Here is a 24,384-nt window from a genome sequence, read left to right as displayed (position 1 = left end):
TGTAGTAATAGAAGTGAAAACAAGAATGACTTTTTATCCAAGTCAAATCTTCAATATTTAAAAAAAATAAAATAAAAATTTTGACATTTTTCAAAATCTAAAYAAAATAATTATTTGGAAGATTAGTTATACTTTAAATTTCTTTTAGCTGTTTGATGCATACCATGAAAGCTTTGATTTTAGTGCACATAGAGTACTAAGAGCAGGACTCAAGTTTCAAGCTTTGCTATAGACCGGTCCAAAAGAGTTTCTGTCAAGACAAACATAGCCTGGTAGTATCATTTCTATGAAGAATATTCTGTCTTGTCAATGATTGATTTTTAATAGATATGTTGATATGACTGCACAGAAGTCCGTTAAGCATACTCTCCATTTAATCACAGCCACTAGTGCAGAGTTCTACAGCTGGGCAATCACTCTCCAAGTCTTTGTAAGCATCTACTCCTYCTTCCTTCTGCAGGAACCATCACAACCCCAACAGCTTATGCTCCTCTTGAAGCAAGTGTTGCAGATCTATTAAATGCAGGTAGGGGGGGGAAGAAAGTAACAATCCTATACATAAAATTAAGAGATTAAAACATAAAAACAACAAAACTATCTCATGACTTTAAAATACTTTAGGATGAAAAGTCTKTTAGCTCTTYTGTACTGCAAAAGCTGCTTCCAGCTCCTCMTYCAGCCAAGAGCTGCATAGCACTAAACCAGTGGATAGTCTCTTCGACCAGCTCATTGAGAATCTGATGGAATACAGCAGTCTCATCTATAGGATTAGGACAAGAACTTTTATGTATACACACACACACACACACACACACACACACACCACGCAGAGGGAAAGCAAACAGGGAACATGGATCCATCAAAATATTTGGCTTCATACATTCAGCCCTGTGAAAAGGGCTATGAATGTTCAAATTAATGCACTGACACAGAAAGTATCACCCACTAAATTATCAGCTAACAAGGAGGGAAGTCTCAGCTCTACCACATTTGACACCTTGTTAGCCAGCACAATCCATCAACACTGCAGCCAAACTAATAAAGGCTCAATTTTGTGCTGAATTATCAAATCTTTTATTTCGCTTCCACTAGTACCTCTCTTTCTCCCCTTCAGAAAGGAGAATAGGAAAAAAAAAAAAAAAAAAAGGAAAGAAATTTATTTCAGGATCCCAAGCTTACAGTTTTATGGTAGAGCAATAGCATATGTGCTTGAGTTATCAAGAAAAAAAGAAAAAGCTGAAGATTTTCCTAAATGTTACTTTGAAATACTTGCTGTTAAATATGACAGTCATGCTGAGTTCACAGTTTCTCATGCACCCTCAGGAGAAAGGTTTCCACAAGCCCAATTACAGCCTTAGTTACACTTCCACAGCTAAGCTACCAAAAAAAAAAAAAAAAAAAATAAGAAAAAAAAAAAAAAAAAAAAACATATGAAATACTATTTACCCCAAAATGACTATGAAGATTCTGAGGTATTTCAGGACATACCAGCAAAAACAGCAGATTTCATGCAGTCGCACAGCAAAGAGAGGCACCTTGCATGGCCAGGCAGCTACCATACTCCTGCAGCTTGCCCGCGGAAGCATCCTTTCTAGACACCCTAGGAATGGCATGAGACCAGACAAATCCATACGTACTGATAAAAACACAGGATTTCCTCCCAAGGTGAACATGAGCCAGAGCCCCAAAAATGCTCCCTGCAGGCTGCTCCGACACTCACCCAGCTCTGAGCAAAGCCCAGGACTGCCACTTCCCATGGGGACCACCACCACCACCTCCTCTCCTACACTGAGGCTGGTCTTCACAGCACAGGTGCTTGYAAGGCAGCACTGCTGTCTTAAAGCYGGAGCAGCCCRGCACTAGCAAACGAGCAGCCCCAGCAACTTCCCCTGCCAGGGGCAGCAGAAATTCGCAATGCCAACATATTACTGTAAACCCATTTTCACCTGCAACGYGAGCCAGTACTCTGGCGCATGGCTCCCCGCCACTTCCATACGGGGAGGCTGAAGTCCAGCAGAGGAGCAAGGCAAGCAGCTGGGAGCTAGTTTGTCTCATTTCTTTATTGCAAACACGGCAGGATTGTTTGTTTATTTTTTTAACCTCTCTGGAGCAGCAAAAACCTCTAGAATACACATCACCAGAGCCTGAGCCAAAGCACACCCTTCATCACAGCTCTTGCGCTCTCAGCTGGCCTATATCGAGCTGGCCTAGTCTCCAGGGACGCACAGCTGAAGCAGATGGATCGTGTACAAGTTTCAAAAACAGTTGTTTTTTTTACAATTCATAGCAGCAAATGAGCTGGTACCAACTCTGGTGTGAAAACTGAGACAGGGAAATAGCTTCTTGAATATTGCTCGGGCTCAGTGTACAGCTTTTAAATCTTTTTAAATCAATTCAGGATCCATGTGCCTTCTCTGCTGGAAAGACAGGATGCTCCTWCCCCTCAAGATCCACCTTCTTTCCTTTCTCCTTTACAGCCTATTTCTTTCTTTCCTAGCTGATCCTGCTGAGTCCATAATAAAGGAATCCCTTCTGTTTCTCTTTTCCACACAATACGCCTAAAAGTCTGTGAACCATACTAAGGACTGTAAACCTGCCTTTTCACTTGCATTTTCCAGAACTGCATTACAGAGCAATTGAGGACAGTGAGCACTGGGGAAGGAGATGGGATATGCAGCTTAAGGCAGCAATCCTTCACTTCAGCAAAACAACTGGAATAGTTTATATGACTGAAAGCCTAATTTTTCCTGTTCTCACAGAGTGGGATTTCAGGGACAATGAGAGTATCTGGTCTCTTTGGACTGCTGTAAATTCATTCCTGTAAACCTTAATCGTGCAGAAAAACTAGGTCAGCTCAGTTTTCTTGAAATTCAGCAGAGCAGGCTCTTATCCTGAGGTGCTCTCTCTAGAAAAAAAAAAAAAAAAAAGCCATCAAAATTCAACGACTCCCTAGACCTTGCTTCATCTGTAAGATGAAGCGATCCAGTCCTAACAGCATACGAATGAGTTGCCTTCCAGTAGGCACTCAGCACTGCAGCAATTTCATAGTCACTACCAGATTTCATATATAGCATGCAGGCATATTTCCCCAGATCACCTCGTTGTGTGTTTGGCACTARAAGCTGTCATTTTATGCAATCCTGGCTATGGATTCATACGACTCTACATGAATTAAAAATGAGCTGCTTCATGACTGCCTGGGTATACCTGTAATAAACTACTTTGGTATTCAGAACTTGTGGGAATGGGAGTATAACTCATAAATYATACACGAGACTTCCTTAAACCGGCGTAATTGCTATAGGTATACAGCACTACGCAGAAGTGTAATATTTACATAGAAATTCCTTACAAAAATGTCAATAACATAATCTACAAAAACTGATTACGTTGTCTTGGACACAAACTTTAGCAGATAGGAAGCACAGCCTTATTGATGCTGTCAGAGGCAGTTCAATTTACCAAACGTAAATTATACTTCCTGTTATACTACTAACTCGTCCTCTGTTGCATGCATCACAAAGCAGGCTTAGCTGCATATCTTATGAAGACTATCACAAAAAAAATTAAAATCTTGCAATACAATTCATTTTCATTTACAAGTCACTAYAAGTATTTACAGACAGGGAAAATATTTCAGAAATATTTTTAGAACTTCCAATGATATTATAGCCAAAACAAACAAACACAAAATCAGTTACACAAGACAAAAATCATATTCTAATTTGAAATAAACAATTAATGCAGGCTTTTTTTCCCCCTGCATGCAGGGGAAAGGAGGTAAAAAGTTGCCTCCTCTAAATGATGCACAAATGTAGATAAAGTTGAGAGAACATCTGGGAAATAAAACAGACTTCCATTTGGAACTRAAACAAAATATTGCGAGTTATTTGAAATTGTTTTAAGCTAAATTTAGAACATGTTTCATTTGCATGCCTCTGCAACAGATGCAAGTTTAATCTCTACATCGCAACAAAATTATTGTGATCACAATTACAGCAATGATCGCTAAAAACAGTAAGATTTGTACATGAATAGCTGTACGCRAAGCCATCTAATCTCAGTTCTCACTGATGTTGATATACTTACATAAATAACYGCACAAGTGATATAAGCATATATATATGTATACATATATATATAATGTATACACACACACATATACACTCTCTCACATACAGTAGTCCCTGTACATAGGTAGGACAGGGGAGCTGCTGTTGATTGCTGGGGAGATTTTTTTGAGAGAGAGAGAAAGAGTTGATAATATAAGCTTAAACTCTACAGCAATATAGTAAGAAAAAATAATTTTAAAAATATACTTTAGTGGTCCTTTGAAAGTCTATTATAGATTGGCCAGTGGGTGCTTTGGAAGCATGAGCTCTTTGATGGTTCTCCTGTTACAAGCACCAATATTTCCCTCCCTCCGCTGTTCGCCAGAGATGATAAAGAAAATCTCTGCTTACAGACATGGTACATGCAACCCTCTGCAACTTGGTGGAAAGGAYGTGTCCTAACTTCTAACCCAGCTCAGGGGAACTGCCGTTGCATAAATATCTAACCCCTTAATATTGCCTGTTCCTGTGAGATCAGCAGGCTGTATATGAAGAAGTTTCCTATTTAGAGTATACTTATTACTGGATAATATTAAGAGAAAAATAACAAGCCAAGCTCATATAATAGTTACATACCAGTTCTCACTAGTTCAGGAGGTCTTCCACAGGATTACAAAGCTAACTCTGCTAGGGGACAATCCAAGGTGAAGCCAGCCCTGGTGAGATGCTCTGTCTGGAAATCCGATCTCTTTCTTTGGTTACAGTCTATTTGGTTTCCTTTATTTCATTTTTATGAAAGTGATGAGGGAATTCAAACAGAGAAGCAAAKATCCTCCATGGTTTTCACAACCACACTTGAAGTGATAGTCATTTTAAAGAACTCCTTTATCTCTTTGCTAACTTAAGGGTTTTCTGTATGTTGCTTTAAACRGTTTGGCTTCTGCAAGACTGTTAAAGGAACTTTAGTCCATTTGAGAACTTTACAGGTAAAGTAGGTCCCTGAAGTGCTGACTTTTTATCCYTGTTTGCTTCTCTCCTCAGTAGGTCAACTGGATTTCAGACATAAGCTGTAAAATAATCTTCCACRAATGACAGATCATAGAAGTTCCTTAGCCCCCACTCAGCTAGCATGACCTAAAATCAGACCTTTTTAATAATTTCATATTAACTGGCAATATACATGTTAGAAAAAAAGAATACCTATAAAAGATTTCTGGTGGCTCCTTAGGCCAAAGTATGTTGCATGAATCCTGATAGACATACTGCAACAAACTAATAGGTGATTAATTTAGGGACTGATTTGCCCACATTTCCTCTTATATCAGAGTTAGAAATTTGACTGTCACACCCAGGCTGAGAGGTGTGACACCTCTCACACATCAATTTGCTTATTTGGAGTTTCAGAGTGTATTAGCTAAGTTTTTCAACTAACATTTGCAGAGAGGAACACCTTCTAGACTAGCTATAAGGACCAAACTGCATTCTTATTTATTCCAGTGTAAGAGGTCGTCTCATTTATAAAAACTGACATAAAAATCTAGATGCTTACTGAAGTCAATGAGATACCTTAGGACTTACAGCAGTGCACCTGAGAATGAAATTTGATCCTCATTAGGATGGACGTCAGCCCGGAAAGGTGCCCAGGCCAAGTTCAGTAGTACAAGTTTAGACTTAGCAATTCAAGTCTAACTAACAACAGACAGCAATTCCTAGCCTCTTTCCTATGGGCTTTTAAAGTTTCACCTTCTCCAATAATTTTTGAATCTGCTGGCTAATTACAACCAAACTTGACAGAGGGAAAAGTATTCCAAAGATTATTCATCTTCTACCAGACCTGTAAAAACAGACAGCTAAGGAGAGAGGAAATGGGGTTTAAAGTCCCACATTTACTCCTATTTTTCTTTTATTATTATTCTATAGGCAGATTTTTACAATCAAATGTGCAAGGTTGGATGCCACTTTTGACATTCTTTCAGGAAAAGCACAGGGAGAAGAAAAGGAAAGAATTTTTAAAGGTAGAAGTGGAAAATACAGAAAAAAAGGTTCCTTCTTCACAAAAGTTTCCAGAATGATTACAGACTTGATTTTGAAAGATGCTTGCTACCTCCACTGTACCTGTTACATCCACTGACTTAGAGGCCCCCACGTGTCTCTGAAAACCATCTCCTTCTAAAAAGAAATCACTTCATCCATCCCTGCAAAATGCAGACAATATTGAATAGAAACAGGGTAGTTACTCTCACAAATTAATTCACTCCACTATTTTAGAATTGTTTCTTTTTTCCCAGTGCAGAAAGTGATGAAGAATAACTCAACCAGGTTGATAATACAAGAGTGAACTCATCTTCAGAAGTGGCTCTCTTGATAGTAACTTACAAAAAAGCATCCTCTTGATGGAAGACACTGTTTATGACAACGGATGGGTTTACCTCTCAAAGAGGGAAACAAAAACCAAACTACCAACTGCACTGCTGGAGCACTGGTTCATTATGGACTCAGAAGTCAGTGTTGTTGCCTACTGAGTCACCAGAGCTTGAATTCTGCTGCCAAGTCCTCTCATCAAAACACCTTACAGTTCTGGGAACATCATCATGACAGTTGCTATTAGTGCTGTGTGATTTAGCACTACAAAGGGCCAAATTCATTGCTAGTATAATTCTATTGATTTTGGGAGAGGTGCAGCAGCCAAGAATTCAGACCATAATTCACAGTGTTGTCATGAAATCCAATCTTTTTATAAAAAATAAATTGAAAAAAAATACTTACTGTACCTGGCTCTATGTAGCTTAAGAGAACAGCTAAAGTCATTATTAGTACCAATGTCTTTGCAGGCCAGATCTGATCACCTGAAAGATCTGGTTTTGGAAGGATTAGAACAAAATTGTAGCGTAATTACTATGGTTACTAGAGTGGAAATGGCAGGGGAGAGAAGGGGAGAAGGAAGTTAGAGCACATGTCCACATTTAAAAAATGACTAACTTCTTCATTAGCAACAGTCTGATGAAGTTGTGCTTGCATTGCTTGGTGGGAGACCGATACTCTAAAACTCTGAATTACAATATGACACTCTCAGTCATACTCATCTTCACTATCATCTGACCAGCTGTAAACTTTCTGAAAAACGTCAGGCTGGCATTCACTGGAGGAACATTTCTTTTATTAGTAGGAAATAATTTGGAGGAATAAAGTACAATTTGGATACTTAACTTTAAATGTAGGGATCACTAATACCTTTCTGGGAAATGCTTTGACAAAGGCTACAAAGGAGGCTGTGGAAGAGGCTCCTGAAGGCCTGCATGGTCCAGCTCCCCCCAGAAATGGGGAAGATGATAGACAGAGGAACCTTCAGAGTGCTGAGAAACCCTAAGGACAGGAAGACTGATGTTAGACTACTTTTTGTGTTGTGGCACCATTCACCAGCTCATCTAAACTGCAGCCAGTGGGACAGATGGCTCAGACTCTCCTGTGAAGGGGATGAAGAACGGCTRTTGAAGGACTGTGACCTGCCAAAGTAACCAAATGCTTTATCCTGCCTTCAGGCCCAAGCTGCTGCCTGGGTGAACAGCAGGATTCAGGGTCACCACTACCATAAATCTGGAAAGAAGAGTCCACTCTTGCAGCTCCAGCAGCTGGAACACCATGACAGTAGTGCAAGCTCAGTACATACCACAGCTAAATCCACAGGGTGACCCTGGGTGCTCCTGTGACTGAAACAGATGCAGAGCAACAGAGGATCAGTGCTYTGCTTCACATGGTTTTGCTGCTTCTCCCCTTAGAAGAACTAGTGATCGCTGAAGCCCACTCTTAGTGAGAATGGTCTTTAATCAAACGAGGCTGCATTGTATAACAGCTCAGTGCTGTAACAAAACAGACACAAACCAACGAGCCATTAGCAATTTAGTTTAAAGAACTTCCGTCACTGCCAATGCAAACAAAGCTAAAGATTTGTGACAGCTGCTGGTGTTTTCATTATCTCTTTGGGGTTCTCCGAGTTCAAAAGCACATTCTAGAGAAGCAACTGGCAGAAGGAAATTATTTCTAACAGTCTATCCACAGAAGAGGCCCTGTTATTATTATTAATTACTCATATTGCCRCAGAACCTAATTGTCCCGACCAAGAATAGAGCCTCACTGTATTACATTCAATACAAACAGATGGGCAAGGACAGGCCTTGCCCCACGGAGCTCGCCGCCTACAAACTCGCGGTCCAAGCTCCCCGTTAACTATTGCCAGCTCTGCCAGTAGGAAACAGCAAAAGTCATGCCTCGCAGAATTAAACRAGCATTTCCCCCGCGCTGCCGTTGCAAAGGGCGTCCCACGTTCCAGAGCCCGATGCAGTGAACAGGGTCATTTAGCTTTTTTCGYGTGCAGCAGTACCAACAACGGGTATGTTGTGTCAAGAGCTGGATAAGGCTAAATGGAGACAGCGGACGAGGAGAGGCGGGAAACATTCTTCACAGGGAGAGGTGGCTGGAATTTTTTCTCCCCTTGCAATGAACATTTAAGCTTTTAGGAAAGAACAAAAAGAAATGAAGTCTTTCAGCCAGCTCTAGGGAATTAGCAAATGTTGATGTGAAAATCTCAATATAGCAGAGGAGAGTCATGTTTTGGAAAAGGACGAGTGGGAAGGAGTGGGAAGACTGTTACAAATACTGGAATGGCAGCCAGAAAATGGTCAACTGCCAAAGGYAGAAAGTGCAAAGTAGAAGCCAGAAGTGGCAGAACAGAAAAAGCAGCTGGGAAAGAGACAGAGGGATGAGATCACTGGAGTACATGGGAGAGGCACCATAAAAGGCTCGTAAGGTGAAGAAGGCAATTCCACAGGAGGCAGAGATACAGATGGAGAGCTACTGAAAGTCTTTAATGACAAGGACTTCACCACTGAAACACYGCCAAATAATGAATTAAGAAACCAAAGAGCTTCCATGAATTTTTCATCCTCATTTTTCATCAAGTTTTGATTGTGTTAYAGTAGCAAAACAACCACTGAACCAAACAACCACTCCTAACTAGCCTGACTGGTCTCACTAGTCTCAGTGGGAGCTATTGCCAATGCACATGCTGGTCCATGAACACTCAGGGGACTTCACATCTGGTGGGTACAGGGCAATTGATTGCATCGGCTTTTGGGCTGATTGGCTTTTTTATATGCAGGGATCTTTGGCAGATAAATCATTGGACTGGAGCTGAGAAAATCTGTGTTTTCTTCGTGATTTAACCACAGACTTCCTATGAGATGATACTCCATAGCTTCTGGGCCTCCATTCCTCATGTATAAATTCCCCTTATTATTCCTTAAGACCAAATCCCTGGCAATTATGCCTGTTTCCACTGTAAGACCTCTGGGGTTTTATTATTTATACRCTTAAAAGTCATTGGGCTTAGTGTCGTGGAATCCTCAGTCACACAAAAAGGATCAGTTATTTATCCCACCCTGTTGAGATCCAGTGTCCAAAACAGAAGCTCGTGAAACAAGCAGTATTTTGATTTTTCAGAATGTTTCTGCTTTACACAGAGCAGTCCATGTTCTTTCACAGTGTATGAAAGAATTCGACCTGTTTACCAATGAAGCTACTTTTTTTTTAAGTATATACTCTATTTTATGCTGATGCACATTTTGCTTACCGCTATATGCATCTCATCCCTTTCACCTGTCAGACATGTCCCATTAGTGGTTAATCTAGTGAATTTTATTTCACCATAGGCTCTTCCTGCTAAAGACCCCAACCAATATCAAGCACTGCTTAGGCTAGATGCATTACCCATCACTGGCGGCAGCCAAGGTCATGCTGACTCACTCTCTCTGGCTTTTCCCCTGCATCCACTGCCAGTGCTCCGGTAAGTGCTTGACTATTCATAACGCTGTCACTTGCAAAGCTGCAATTCCATTCTCTACAGACAGCACAAAGCATTGGATTGCAAGCTCCTAAAAATTTCGCTTATCAGGTTTCTGACTCCTTTTCAGACAGCTGATTACTTTCTACCTAGGGTAAAAAAGGGCAGGGGGGTTAAAACACTTGAAATAGAGACTTCTTACTCTAAACCAGACAACACTCCTAAGGGAAGAGCTGAGCTGCAGAAGCTAGTAGGAGAAGAATCTCTGCCACAGGTTTTGGGGGTAGAATTTAGGTTCTCCTTTTCCAAACCTCCTTCTGCAGAGTGGAATGATTAGTGTATYGGTTTCTCACAACAAGCTGATTCTTGAGTAACAGCAAGGAAGTGACAACTGTCTGTATCTAGATTTAGTGCCCAGCATGAGCTATGGGTCTCTAATAGACGTTCTCACTGGTAGAGAAACCAGAGGCCTCCTTCCAAGAAGAATCTTGCAAACAAGAAACTTCACAGAACAAAAGCGTATACAGCAAGATCTTTAACTACTAACTCTTCTTATTATACACTAGGAAAGGGTTATTTATACCCAAACAAGGGACTCAATTTAAATTCTTTTCATCCATCTAATCTGCTAGAAAAACAAAMTCAACAGCAGAAAACCATAGGATTCTGAATTTATGTAAACTCAGCCCAAAGAATGGAGATTAAAATACTTTTCAAGCACTAAGTGCCAAAACTATACTCAAAGTGTCATKTCATTTCCTGTTCTTGAACATATTGTTCTACACTACTGCAAACAAAAAGACAGAAAATGCTTGAAATGACAAATCATGAAGCACTGTTAAGCAGATTACAATAAAAAAGTTTATATCTGGCAGTCTAAATAGGTATGTCTAAATCTACAAATAGTTACTCAACTAGATAGGTGTAATTTCRAAGTATGTGAGCAAACAGAAGTCATATAGGTCTCAATATGAGGTTGCTCAGCCTGCTTACTAAAGCAAAAATAATGCTTTTCATGAGACAACTAAAATAAAGATTTTAAGGCATGAACTTCCAGGTATCAAAGTTTGATAATACAATTGTATCACTTCAATATGAACTTTATTTTAGGATCCTATATAAAGGATCATTGTAACTTCAGATTCTACAAATTTGGAAAAATGCTATTCCTCAACTGTGTTATTCCAGATATGCTCCTATTTTTACACAGCTGAGCTTACATCATGTTAAATGAAGGTTTTGTTATTATCAGATCACAAACATCAGCCCTTAACCGGCAGAAAAAATAAGAAATTACCTAACGCCCTAGAAATGGAATGACCTAATGCCCAAAGTACTGAACTCCTAACAGCTGTCATTTGCCTCCAACTTCCATATTAGCATACAAAGTGTCCTCTTACATACAGTAATATAGCACACATTTTATATGACAAATGTCAAATAAACATTTGTCGTGACCGTATCCTTAAATTTGACTTAAAAATTTGTCAGTAAGGACCCAGATTTAAGACAGACTTTACAGATCAGTACGTAATTGATCTTCTGCACATTTTTAGCTCATTGCAGATGTAAGATAAAACATATTGGGTTAAATCGCTTTCCTTGAAGTGTCTGCTATTTTTTTGCTTYACCCTTATCCTTTTGCAGCAAGCCAAGTGCACACACACGGTCAGTTATGGAAGCTGGGCTGAGTTATGACAATTCATTTAACTACAATAATAAGATCACATTTCAGGCCTAGAAATTACGGCTATTCTGGTTCTGCCTTCTTTGATGTGAACAACTCTGAATTCTCAAGTTTATAACATTTTACCATTTGCATCTTGATGACATTGCTGTTTCCCAAAAGGAGGTGGGCACACACTCAATATTAAATCATTGCCCCATTGATAATTTTATCTTTGACTTACCTATGTAGCCAGGACTTGAACATAGGTCTTCAAATCATACCTACATAAATGACTCTGAGGCACAATATAGGGCACATTGTTAGAGATAGCATTCTTCACACAAAATGTGTATATAAAACCCTTCTTATCTATCCATAGGTTACATGCAGTTATCAAATAAAGTAAGAAATGAATGCAATTATTCCCATTAACTAGATTTGGACCAGCTCTGCATGTTTGCGATTGCTGTGCAGATGCCTAGTTTTATTCAGAACAGTGCAACCTTTTAATGCATTGTAAAAACTCTATGATGTATTATGAATATGAGAAAAACTTTCCCTACACAATAAAAAAAGATCTTGTCAATGAATTGTATAAACTATTGAGACCACATTTTGATAAAATTTGAATCGCTGATTCAAACTGGACAATAACCGTTAGGTATCCCAGATTATGCATAAAATTTGAAACCAGTCTACATGGTTTAACCCAACTGTGAACTCCTCATGCATCTTCATACAAGAGTCTCTTAGCTCTCTTAAAACGTGAGTGCCGAAGGTTGAGAGCTCTGCCTTGCTGGAAACACAGGGCCAGGACTCTGCAGGGTTTGGTATCCTGCATCTTGCCATGTGGATGTGGGAAGCAGACAGTCCTCCAGTCCTGAGTAAAACTAAATCCAAATAAATGCTGTGTTCATGTCTGGCCAATAGCCAAACTTTTACAAATGAATTCTTTCACCAAGCCACCTATTCCCTTTGCCTCACCTCGTAACTGACCCCAATTCCTACCATCACTCCTAGAAGTTTGCCAATTCTTTTCAGTCTTCCTATCCGAGCTTTAACTCTACTAAGAGCTGTTTTTTCCCTTCTCAATATTCAAAATAAAAGTTACAATGGCAACTGTTATCAAATTCCAACTTCCCTCCATGGATGTGCCCAGTAGTCAGTGATGAGGAACAGCAATTCACAGTTCGTTCTCATTACATTGGCATTTAAATCTATGCAGAGTAACTAGGGAAACCAAGGAAAGGCTGTTTTACGTGGATAAACTTCCCAGCATTCATACTGAATGCACGGCATTATCCTGATAACTGTGTGTCACTTGTGATCTCTGAGAGCACAAAATTAAAAACAAGCACACKCAGACCAAAAGGAACAAGAAGGACGGATGCAGTTTACACAAGTTAGCTGAAAGGTCCCCAGAGTCAACAGACTGCAGTGAAAGGTGACTACCCTGTGGTAGCTCTGATGGCTTCTTTTATTCATCTTGGTTACATATAKTGTTGTATATACTCCTGCTAGCACTACAAAACTACGTGCTATGTATATGGGCTTAACACGGATCTACAGCACAGAGGCAAACTGAGTGTGATTCAGAGAAAAAAGGAAGACAGCGAGTGTATGGCATGGCAGTGTGGCTAAGAGATTCCACACGCAGCTCAGGTCACGAGGACCTGACTGCATCACTCAACCTCCCTGTGCATCACTCTTCCTACCTGGGGGTCAAACAAGTAAATGACCCTAGAAACAGAGCAGCAAAACTTTCCAGTTCAATAGGTCACAGAAAAGGTTATTTTTGGCAAAACCTCATGAAAGGGTATCTTCTTGTGCACTCCCTTAGCCAATCCAATTTTAAAACTCCCTGAAAAGATGATCTTTCTAAGGAGGATCAGGATGGTGCGGCTGCTACAAAGCAGAGCTGACAAATCCTCTGCTGTTCCACTTGCAGCCCTTGTTAAAACAGCATTACGAAGAGTTTCTGTGATCCCCTGTCATTGCAATAGCCAGGCACAGTGTGGAAGGTCTAGTCTGTCCTAAATGGCTGGATTTTTTTACATGCAGACAATGACAAAAAGGGTCTCTAATACAAAATACTCAGCTCAGTGTCTTAYGAAGCGGCAAATCAACACTAATTAAGATGTAGGGCAGAGACTGGCAAACAGGAAGATAAAAGAGTGCAATCACCATCATGGACAGGAGACAAATGCTATACAAGAATGAGATGCAGAAAATGAAATGCTGCAGCCAGAGAGGAAGGAACCACGTGAGATATGCAGAAAACAGGAATAGACCAAATTCAGTCTTGTGAAAGCCTTTTGACATTTAAACAGGCTTCAYAGACCTGTCCCAAAACCATAGATTTAGGACAGGGTGCCTTGCTTTTTCTTTTAGCTATTATGTTAAATTAACTTTGATAGTGAAAGAAATTCAGAAATCCAAATATTAGAGTCCTGAAATTATTTTTAATCTTACCCTCTAYAGAGAAATTGAGTTCCCATTAAAGCACTAATCTGCAATCCAGATTAATTTCTACCTGCTTACTTCAACCTACCCTTGCTGAGATGCATTTTTCACCTTTTGAATAGTTCTAACTACTTCTCTCTGTAGCCGGTCTSTACTCACAGACTGTTTGCACAATACAGTATGAAAGAACTGCTGTATTCTCCTCATAGTCATTCGCTGCTCGTGATGCAAGCAGACCTGAGTAAGGGRACAAACAGAACATTCATGTCTTCACATGCCATATCATTTCCTCTAAATTAGGAATATGCCCTCTCCTTCCCCATAAAATACAGTGCTGTTGACTTCACAAGGAAAAGAAGAAAGAGGGAAATGGAAATCACGCCACGAATATAAGACAGTGCAACAAAAATGAATGTGTGTTTYTCATGCTCTGCCATTTTAAACTAAAACCATCCCAAAGAAGAAAGGTATGGTGCAGAACTGCAGTGAGTTAGCCGTTACCACATCAKCTATCAGACAAGTATGGAAGGGAAATACATAGCAAAGGCAACTTTGAAACAGAGACCTACAATACAGCAGAGCTATAAGGGACACAGCAAAAATAAGAAACAAGTGGACAACAAATCAGACTTCATTCCCATTGTCCATATGATGAAGAAAACACCAATGCAAAAACATTCCAGAAAATGAGGTGCTGAAGAATTAACATGTTTAAGCTTGTTTGAAAAACTGAGAGGTTGTTCAAGAAGAAAAACTCCTTTTCTAGAAGCCCTCTCTACAGCCAGAAAAATGTATGATGATGTTGTATACATTTTCCTCCAAGTGCCATTTGCATAAAATTTGTAAAAGAAGATCAGGCGCTAATTTAATCTATGCATCTGACTTTGAGAATCCTTATTTTACCTTGATTAATGTTCATAAATTMCTATTTTATGCCAAAGCTTATTTTCTCTATCCCAGTTTTGCACCTGGTGGCACTTTCAATAAAGCCAAGTGTTCAGTCTGACTGCCGTTATGCACACTACCTACTGCACACACCACATCTTAGAAGGAAAAATGCTACAACACAATACAAAAGGGAAGGAAATATATTTCATATAAAGAAAGATGAAAAGATGGTAGCAAATTAATTTTTTTAATCCAATACAAAAGGCCTAATTCCAAACAGATGCGGACCTTTAGATTAAAATCTATTCAGTGAGCCATCMTTTTTACATTCTCACGTCTTAAATAGGAAGTACTTCACAATAATAATGTCTGGTTCACCCATTAACATTTCAATCAGTCATTTTAGATTTGGTGCTAATCCAATATTTTATAGAAAATCTATGGAAAATTAACTTTTCCCTGACATAAAATCCAKTTGCAATTCCCAGTTATCTCAGAGGAGTCCAACACAGATAACTGGTTCAGTCAGAATCCCTCAGATTAAAGAGGAATTTYATACAGGATTTCTTAGAAGAAAGAGTAAAAGTCAGAAAAGAATTTAACTAAGGAGAAAAAAAATGAACTCTATTTAGATATATTTTATGAGGCTGTGAACCCCAATTGTTTGAAGACGACCATCACTGGGCTCCAACAATCGCCCTCATCTCCCTGAAGATGATCTCAGCTGCTTAGGTTTTCTGTAGGCACAGCATCTATTTCCCTTTAGGGGAAGCAATCTTGCCATAATTTGATGAGAGTCTCTTTTAATGACAGTTCCTCTTTAAGCAGTTCGGCCCATTCCCCTCTTCCCCTGTGTTCTTCCCTCTCCTCCTGCCGACCCTTCGGCAATGCAGGTAAAACAGTTTCATGGGAACTTACTGTGAACCAAATAATGTAACCAGTCCAGGTTACAGATGGCATATACCCCCTCCTCAGTTATTTTTTAGCCTAGGTCAGTTCTCTACCCTGGGCATGTGCAGTAGTATAAACAACTCTACAGCTGACAGCTAGAACAGGGGCAGCAATGACGAAAGGAGATGCAGGCTGGTCTTGCTGAGAGAAAAGCACATCAAACTACACCCTTGGTAACCCCAGGTCAATACAAGCTTAATGAGATGCAGAAGAAAGTGAGATTCAAGCATGAAGTGAGACTACAGCTCTGCTAATGAACACTGCTTCTAGGAAGCATGCTGTTATGTATTGGGTAACTCACAGCAGTCAGAGTATGCAGAGATGCTGCGAGGAAGGCTAAGGTCTAGTTGGAATTGAGTCTGGCAAGGGATGTCAAGGACAACAGGAAGGGCTTCTTCAAATACATCAGCAGCAAGAGGAGGACTCGGGAAAATGTGGACCCRCTACTGARTGGGGYRGGGGCCCTGGTGACAAGAGATACAGAGAAGGCAGAATTACTGAATGCCTTCTTGGCTTCAGTCTTCACTGCTAAGGGCAGCCCTCAAGAATCCCAGAGCCTGGAGACAAGGGAGAAAGTCTGGAGAAAGGAAGATTTTCCTTTGGTTGAGGAGGATAGGATTAGAGACTTTCTGGGCAAGCTTGACATCCACAAATCCATGGGCCCAGATGGGATGCACCCACGGGTACTGAGGGAGCTGGCAGATGTTGTTGCCAAGCTGCTCTCCATCATCTTTGAAAGGTCCTGGAGAACTGGAGAGGTGCCTGAGGACTGGAAGAAAGCCAATGTCACTCCAGTCTTCAGGAAGGGCAAGAGGAAGGACCCAGGGAACTACAGGCCAGTCAGCCTCACCTCCATCCCTGGAAAGGTGATGGAACAGCTCATTCTGGATGTCACCTCCAGGCATATGGAGGAGAAGAAGGTGATCAGGTGTTGTCAGCATGGATTCACCAAGGGGAAATCTTGCTTAACCAATCTGATAGCCTTCTATGATGGAATGACTGGTTGGGTAGATGAGGGGAGAGCAGTGGACGTTGTGTACTTTGACTTCATCAAGGCTTTTGACACTGTCTCCCATAACATCCTCCTAGAGAAGCTCGCAAAGTGTGGGTTAGACAAGTGGACAGTGAGGTGGATTGAGAACTGCCTGAATGGCAGAGCTCAGAGTGCCGTCATCAGTGGTGCAGAGTCTAGTTGGAGGCCTGTGGCTAGTGGAGACCTCCAGGACTCAGTACTGGGTCCCATCCTGTTCAACTTCTTCATCAATGACCTGGATGAGGGGATGGAGTGCCTCCTCAGCACGTTTGCTGATGATACCAAGCTGGGAGGAGTGGYTAATGCAGCTGAGGGCTGTGCTGCCATTCAGAGAGACCTGGACAGGCTGGAGAGCTGGGTGGAGAGGAACYTCATGAGGTTCATTAAGGGCAAGTGCAGGGTCCTGCACCTAGGGAAAAATAAACCTAGGCACCAGTACAAGCTGGGGACTGACCTCCTGGAGAGCAGCTCTGCAGAGAAAGTCCTGGGAGTGCTGGTGGATGACAAGTTGACCAAGAGCCAGCAATGTGCCCTTGTGGCCAGGAAGGCCAATGGTGTCCTGGGGTGCATTAGGAAGAGCGTTGCCAGCAGCTCAAGGGAGGTGATCCTGCCCCTCTACTCAGCCCTAATGAGGCCTCATCTCGAGTCCTGTGTCCACTTCTGGGCTCCCCAGTACAAGAGAGACATGGAGCTACTGCAGAGAGTCAGCGTAGGGCTACAAAGATGATCAGAGGGCTGGAGCATCTGCCCTATGAGGAACGGCTGTGAGAGCTGGGCCCGTTTAGCCTGGGGAAGAGAAGACTGAGGGGGATCATATCAATGTGTATAAGTACCTGAAGGGAGGGTGTCAAGGGGATGGGGACAAACTCTTTTCAGTTGTCCCATGTGACAGGACAAGAGGCAATGGGCAGAAACTGAACCACAGGAAGTTCTGCCTGAACATGAGGGCGGATTTCTTCACTGTGAGAGTGACAGAGCCCTGGACCAGGTTGCCCAGAGAGGTTGTGGAGTCTCCTTCTCTGGAGATATTCAAGGCCCGCCTGGATGCAATCCTGTCTAACATGCTCTAGGTGACCCTGCTTGAGCAGGGAGGTTGGACTAGATGATCTCCAGAGGTCCCTTCCAGCCTTACCGATGCTATGATTCTATGATTCTACTGGCATGTAGCTAGACACGGTGAGTGCTCTCAGAGACCCTGCCAAGATCAGTCAATGTCCCTTGCTGTCCACCTGCTTTCTTCTCTAATYCAACCTCCTGCTCAAAGCAGGGGCAGCTCTGACCTTACACTGGATTGCTCAGGGCATTACGCAGTTGGAGCCTGAAAACCTCCAGAGGAGATTCTACCACCCGTCTGGGCAAACTGTTCCATTGCCAGGCTCTCCTCACGGTGAAACAGGTCTTCTTTAAAACCASTCCAAACCTATCTTGTTTCAAATTAGGGCCCTTGTCCTCCCACCATGGACTGCTGTGAAGAGCCTGTCTCCATCTTCTCAATAACTTCCTCACAGGTACAGGCAGGCTGCTGCTAGGTCCCACTGAAACTTTCTCTTCTGCAGACTGAACAAGCCCAGCTCCCTCAGCCTCTCCTCACAGGGCAAGTTCTTCTGCTGTAGACAATCTTGGCGGTGCTCTGTTGAACGTGGTCCAGTTTATCCATGTCTTTCTTGTATTGCAGGCCCAGAACTGGATGCAGTATTCTAGACRTGGTCTAAGAGGTACCAGTTYTAGGAGTATAATCATTTCYCTCAACCTTCTGGCTATGCTCCTGYTAATAYGGCCCAGGATGCTGTTAGCCTTCTGCTGCCAGGGCACACTGCCAGCCCACATTCAACTTTCTGTCCACCAGAACCCCCAAATCCTTTTGCACAAAGTTGCTCCCCGGCCAGTGACAATCACAGGRAAGCTTTGCAAGCTGCTGCTTCATTTTATTAAGGCAGTCCTTACAAGCACAGCTCCCAAAAACAAACTGCTCAGAATATCTTTAGATTCCTTTTTGTTGCAGACCTCTGCTTASGAAGGAAAGTATAGAGAAATGAAGAGTTAGAGGGATACTTAATCCTTTTGTCAGCCTTCCCCCCTTAAGGCTCTTCTGGATCCAGCTGCTGTACAAGCCTCTAGATAATGGCTTTAGCACTGAAGTTATTAAGCTCCTAAATATTGCCTTCCACTCTCTTTTTTTCTACTGGTAACTTTTTTCCATATTCTCCTGCTCTCTTGCCCTAACCAGTCCAGTTGAAAGGGAATGGGCTAAGATGCCTTCCATTAGCAGTGTGAGTCTTAGAGGCAAAGATAGTGCTAGCCAGGCTCTGGAGAAGACAGCACTGCAGACAGTGTCTGACTACTGCCCCTCCAGGTCTGCAGCCCAGTCACGCTTTCTCTATGCTCATCTTTGAACTGGGTGTTAGGCAATGGTGCTTTTCTGAGTGACACAATGTGAGCAGACACCAAGAGCAAAGTGTTGAGGCCAGGATGAGGTGCTGAAAATGCTCAGCCTCATCTGGCCCAAGCCCACAAATCCTGTCACGAAAAGGAGGTRAAAACACGTACTGAAATCGCAGCAGTTCACAACTCTCAAGAATTATGTATTTGGGACACATTCATCTCCTGGGAGTATTCAAACTGTCTCCTTGGGATGTATGAGCCAATTCACACTTTCCTAAGCATCCTGTGCTGCAGACAGTTGTGTAGAGCAACTCCCCATTTAAAACAGGGCTATATTTCGGACAAGTTGTCTCCCCCTCCAGCTTTCTGCCCTTTTTTTGGACCCAGAGAGGTCCCATCAAGTGTACACTTCAAAGACGGAAGAGGTAAAAAAGTGACTCCAGCAGCAGGCATGTAAGAGCAGGAATCTGCAAATACAGGGCTTTGGAGAGCAGTGGGGGAGTCAGAGGAGCTGACACTGGGTAAGAAAAGTGGGGAGCTGTATCTTGAATGACCCAGGTTAAAGTAGTGCAGGGAAGAGCAGAAAAGAAAAGAAACTGCCACAGAGAGCTTCAGCTTTATTTCTCAGAAACTCTTTTCTTGTTAGAAACCAAGAATCATTTGTGGAAGCCCCATTACTAAACTAACTAACCACTCTTCATAATGATTGATACAAGATCTCTGTGAATAAAAGAAACATAGATTTTCCTTCTGACAAGGATAGGGCTGTTCTTCAAAAGCCTGGTTTCCAACAATTTACCAAGTATAATTAGGTTTAAAATAACAGAAACACCAAAATCCATCTTCAAGCTGAAACTCWGGTAGTTAGCTCTATATGCAACTCAGGAGAAGAGTTTGTCCCCATACAATGCAAGACACAAAAGCTGAGAAGCTGAGTGAGAAATTGCTTGAATTAGTCAGTTGGAGAGGGAGCCAAGGAGATCTATTTATCACAGGCCACTATGCTCATGATCTGATTCCCAAAGAGAAATCTYGGTCTGCTTGGGATTTCCAGCCCATAATGTCTTGAAAGAGTTGGTCACCAAAGCTGTATCAGCCTTCTTCACATGGTTTCATGACTGGAGGTGAATGATATTTTTCCCCTCTAAAAACATTACAGACTACCCCTCCATAGTAACTAGTCAACAGGAAGCTCTTTTTATACTTTGTTAAAAGAATGAAAACTAAAACAAACATCATCCTTACAGCAAACGCAATGTCAGACCACAAATACTAAAACCACTGGAAAATAGTTTCTATAAAAATGCTGATAATTAGATCCCACCTCAGTAAGACAGTGAAAGCAGGCTACCTTTATGTGCATGACATGCGAGAGTCTTATTGCTGTATTCCTGTTCACTGCAGGTTAAGAGGTACATCTGCTAAAGTAACTTTCTGAACAGAGGTCCTACAAGTATAGCGTTTTTACTGCAGGGGCAAAATTCCTCTGGTTTGAGATGTAATTGCATGAGGCACAGAAACATTATTTACAGAAGGAAAAAAAGCTATGACGAAAATTCATAAAGCTTCTAAAGCAATAAAGTTCTGTTTGCAACTCTATTCTTACAATCCTGTCTAACATCAGGACTATCACTACTCCATCTCATAACACTGAAAGTTGTTAAAAATTGACACAACATACTTTTTCACATTCCTACTATTCAGTCTAGTTTTTGAAAACATAAGGTCGATAGCTGATAKATGACTCAAGTCTTTCCTGAACAGCTGAAAGATGCAATAACTACTCGATTTTGGATGACAGATGTCCACACTAGGTCACCGATTAAAACTTCAAGGCTTTTGTAATGTACATCAATCTCATATCCAAAACATCAAAGTCTGAAGTAGAGATCTCTGAATAAACCACAAGAAAACACCAGAGGTTACTACAACAATTCATATTGTATGGTAGATTGCATATATTCTATGTACAAGTATTAATATTTAATGTAATGTACTGCAACTTGCTCTTCCTTCTACATAGTGGGCTTACCTACCCATTTCACTGACCAACTATGGTCGGCTACCGTACAGCTGAGACTCTGCACTGCAATCTAGATTTGAAGTTCACTGTAGTTTTGAATTGCCAAGGTGTACAGGATAAGTCTTCAGATCCTAGATCACTAAGCCATCTGCTGAACAATAAACACAGTGAGTTCCTAACAGCAAAACATAAGAATTTAATAATGCAATAGTTCAGAAATGAAGACTTGCTTCAATACAAATACAGATGAGATTCAAMCCCAGTAAATCAATCCGTGCAAAGAAGGTCCGCACAGAGAGGTAATAACCCTAAACGTAATCCTGCCCACACACTCACGCCTGCTGTTCCTCATGAATGGATAAACTACTCATTCCAGTACAAACTTGAGACCTAAATTTTACTCCACTGTGACTTCAGAATGGATACAAATACAGAGAGCAGCACAGATGTTCACTGAAAAATGAGGAGATTTCCTAAATCCTGTTTTTCAGTCACAGTTTTTTGATATCCAAGTATGCAGTCCACATCCCAGGTGCATAGCCCAGGACATTCCCTGCAGTGCCTGCTGGAAAGGAGACACAAAGACTGTTCTCAACATATGTTAGAGAGAGCCTTAATGAGATAGCTGCCTTTGGGCTTACCCTGCCACATTTTCGAGCACTTTCAGACAGAACCCTACAACCCAAAAGTCTTAGCCCCCAAATCACCATTGTGCAGTTTGCCTGAACCATCTCAGACTAAATTCCCTAGATAATGTTATTAGAGGCACCATTTGCTTACRGTTAACTCACAGTTATGAGTATGATCTGCCTTCAAGGAATGGTTCTAATGGAAGTGTTAACAGATAAATTCAGAAAATAGATTACAGTGACAAGAAGGTATATGAGCAAATTCTCCTTCGCAGGCCTGCACATACCATAAAAATCAGTACAATTTTTCCCATAAAGATRGAAAGGAGAAAAATATCTCCCCACAGCCTACACAAGGGATGGAATACCCCATCCCAACTTTGAAGAGGTCTGGAATTGAGAGCCCAGAGCCTGAAGTGGAAATCAGAGTGGTCCCACTGTTGCTTGGTGTTGGACAAGCCACGGGATTTTCTTTCTTCCTCGCTCCATTGTCATCCTCCATGCCCAGGCTGTGGCTGGCACAGAATGAAGGCATGGCCCCACGGGACAAATTCTGGCCTGCAGAGCATGCAATCCCATTGACTTCAAGGGGACATAAATAGGAAGAGAATTTGTGCCCATCTTTGATTTCAGTTAATCATGTTGCCTAATCCCTCTAGTTTAATAATTTAAACTCAATTCCTTGCATTGTCCATTGTATCTGTGGCCATGAATACGCATGTATTTTCCCTACTTATGGATCAGTCCTCTTTTGTGCATTATTATGATGTGATAACAGCTACCTCTGCTTATTTTTTTCATAGAAATTGCATTGCACAATTCCCTCTTAATTCTGTTCTTCTATTACTGCTGGGTCATTTCAAATAGCACTGTCCTCATGCCAGGGCAAGTCATATATCCCCATCTCTGCACCTGTGATTATGGGTTTCAGAAATCCTGAGCCTACTGCATAGTCTCAGCAGGGGGTGGGGAAGCAGATATCAAGTTTGAGTGCATCAATAGGTTTTTCTGAAAATTAGCTCTCTTCCTCATCAAAAAATAATTTTTAAACCTCTTCTGGTGGCTGAGCAAAGACTGTAGCAAAATATATTTAGCATATTTATAAAATCAAACTCTTACAAAAGATATTTCTAAAAGACCCTCAAAGCTAGTATTCTAAAGAATAGATTTATATATAATCTAAGTTTGATTATTAAGTGACTTCCCTCAGTATAGAATGTGTTCAAAGAATTTCTGCACATTATATATAGCAATATAATTCTGTAGACAAAGCAAGAAGAAATCTTCTAAATTTTGAAAAATATCTGGTTTTATCCTTTACCTTCTCTTTGCCAAATATGTAACAGTTTACATAGTGTTTTTACACTGTATCACAATGAAATGTGGAGACTGGACGAGTACTGCATATGTGTACACACACCCTTTCCATAGACCCTGTGTGTGTGTGCACTGTATCAGTCTCAAGTTACTTCCCTTAATGACGAACATAGGAACAGTGATGATAAATTTGAGAGTCATGCTTAGTAAAGCCAAAAGGTTAGGCGCAGCACTCACCTACTTTGTACTTCGGCTGCCACAAAAGCTCATTTAAAAGATAATCCAACAAGCACCTCTCAACGAGGATCAAATATTTTAACGTTTCAGCATGACGCAGAACTTTAATTTCCACTGACTGGGGGTGACCTCAGGACTACCGTATGGCTACTTCATCCCTCTGGATGGCAGTGACTCCCCTGACTGGTAAAATAAAACAGGTCTGCAAATAACTTCAAGAGGAATTTTCTTGTATGTATTGCAGACAACCGTTTACACAGATCATGCATATATACACAGATATATACATGTATATATACACATAGACATATACGTATATATGTATACATATACAGACTAGGCTTGCTCAGCTCTCATCTATGCGCTGCTCAATCTCCTCCTCCTAAGAGAGCTCCAGGCACCAGGCACGACTTGAGGAACCCCCTCCCCAGCGCTGCAAACGCCTCTCAGCACAAGTTGTGGCTCCCGGCTGCCGCCCCCCTGCGCGGGCAGCACGGACGCCGCGGCGCCGGCCACAGAGGGGTGCGCAACGCCGCGCAACGCCGCGCAGCGCCCGGCCGCTGCCGCCCCGCGCTGCGCGGCGCTGCGCGGAGCCCCGGGCGCATCCCGCCGGCCGCGGGCAGGGACAAAAGCCGCCGCTCACCTCCTTGAGCTGCTCCAGCTCCTGCTTGAGGCCGTCATACTCCGCCTCCAGCTCGTCGTACTGCTGCTTGAGGGTGAGCTTCTCCTCCAGCACCACCAGCCCATACTCCGCCGCCTGGATCTTCTCGTGGGTCGTCTCGGAGAGCTCGCGGGTCAGCCGCTCGATCTCGCTCTTGTAGTGGTCGGCGCTCTGCAGCACCTCCTCCGCAGCCATAGCCCTGCCGGCAGTGCGGAGCCGCCGCGCCGAGCCGCGCCGCGCCGC

At 41.9% G+C, this 24,384-nt stretch overlaps 1 protein-coding gene across 9 annotated transcripts in view; it reads right to left on the bottom strand.

Moving 5' to 3' along the window:
* The window catches only part of BICD1 (BICD cargo adaptor 1), a 183,514-nt gene extending 159,159 nt beyond the window's left edge, over positions 1-24,355 (bottom strand). For all 9 annotated transcript variants that reach the window (XM_085323991.1, XM_085323995.1, XM_085323992.1 and 6 more), the window contains exon 1: positions 24,124-24,355. In XM_085323991.1, coding sequence (XP_085180117.1) covers positions 24,124-24,336 — 213 coding nt within the window. In that variant the 5' untranslated portion in view covers positions 24,337-24,355. The remainder of the gene's footprint in view (positions 1-24,123) is intronic.
* Positions 24,356-24,384: the final 29 nt, after the last annotated feature.

The sequence above is a fragment of the Rhea americana genome, unplaced genomic scaffold (assembly GCF_003343005.1).
Source record: "Rhea americana isolate MKP2758 unplaced genomic scaffold, rheAme1 scaffold_9, whole genome shotgun sequence".
Taxonomy (NCBI): domain Eukaryota; kingdom Metazoa; phylum Chordata; class Aves; order Rheiformes; family Rheidae; genus Rhea; species Rhea americana.
This window is presented reverse-complemented; position numbering and strand designations above follow the sequence as displayed.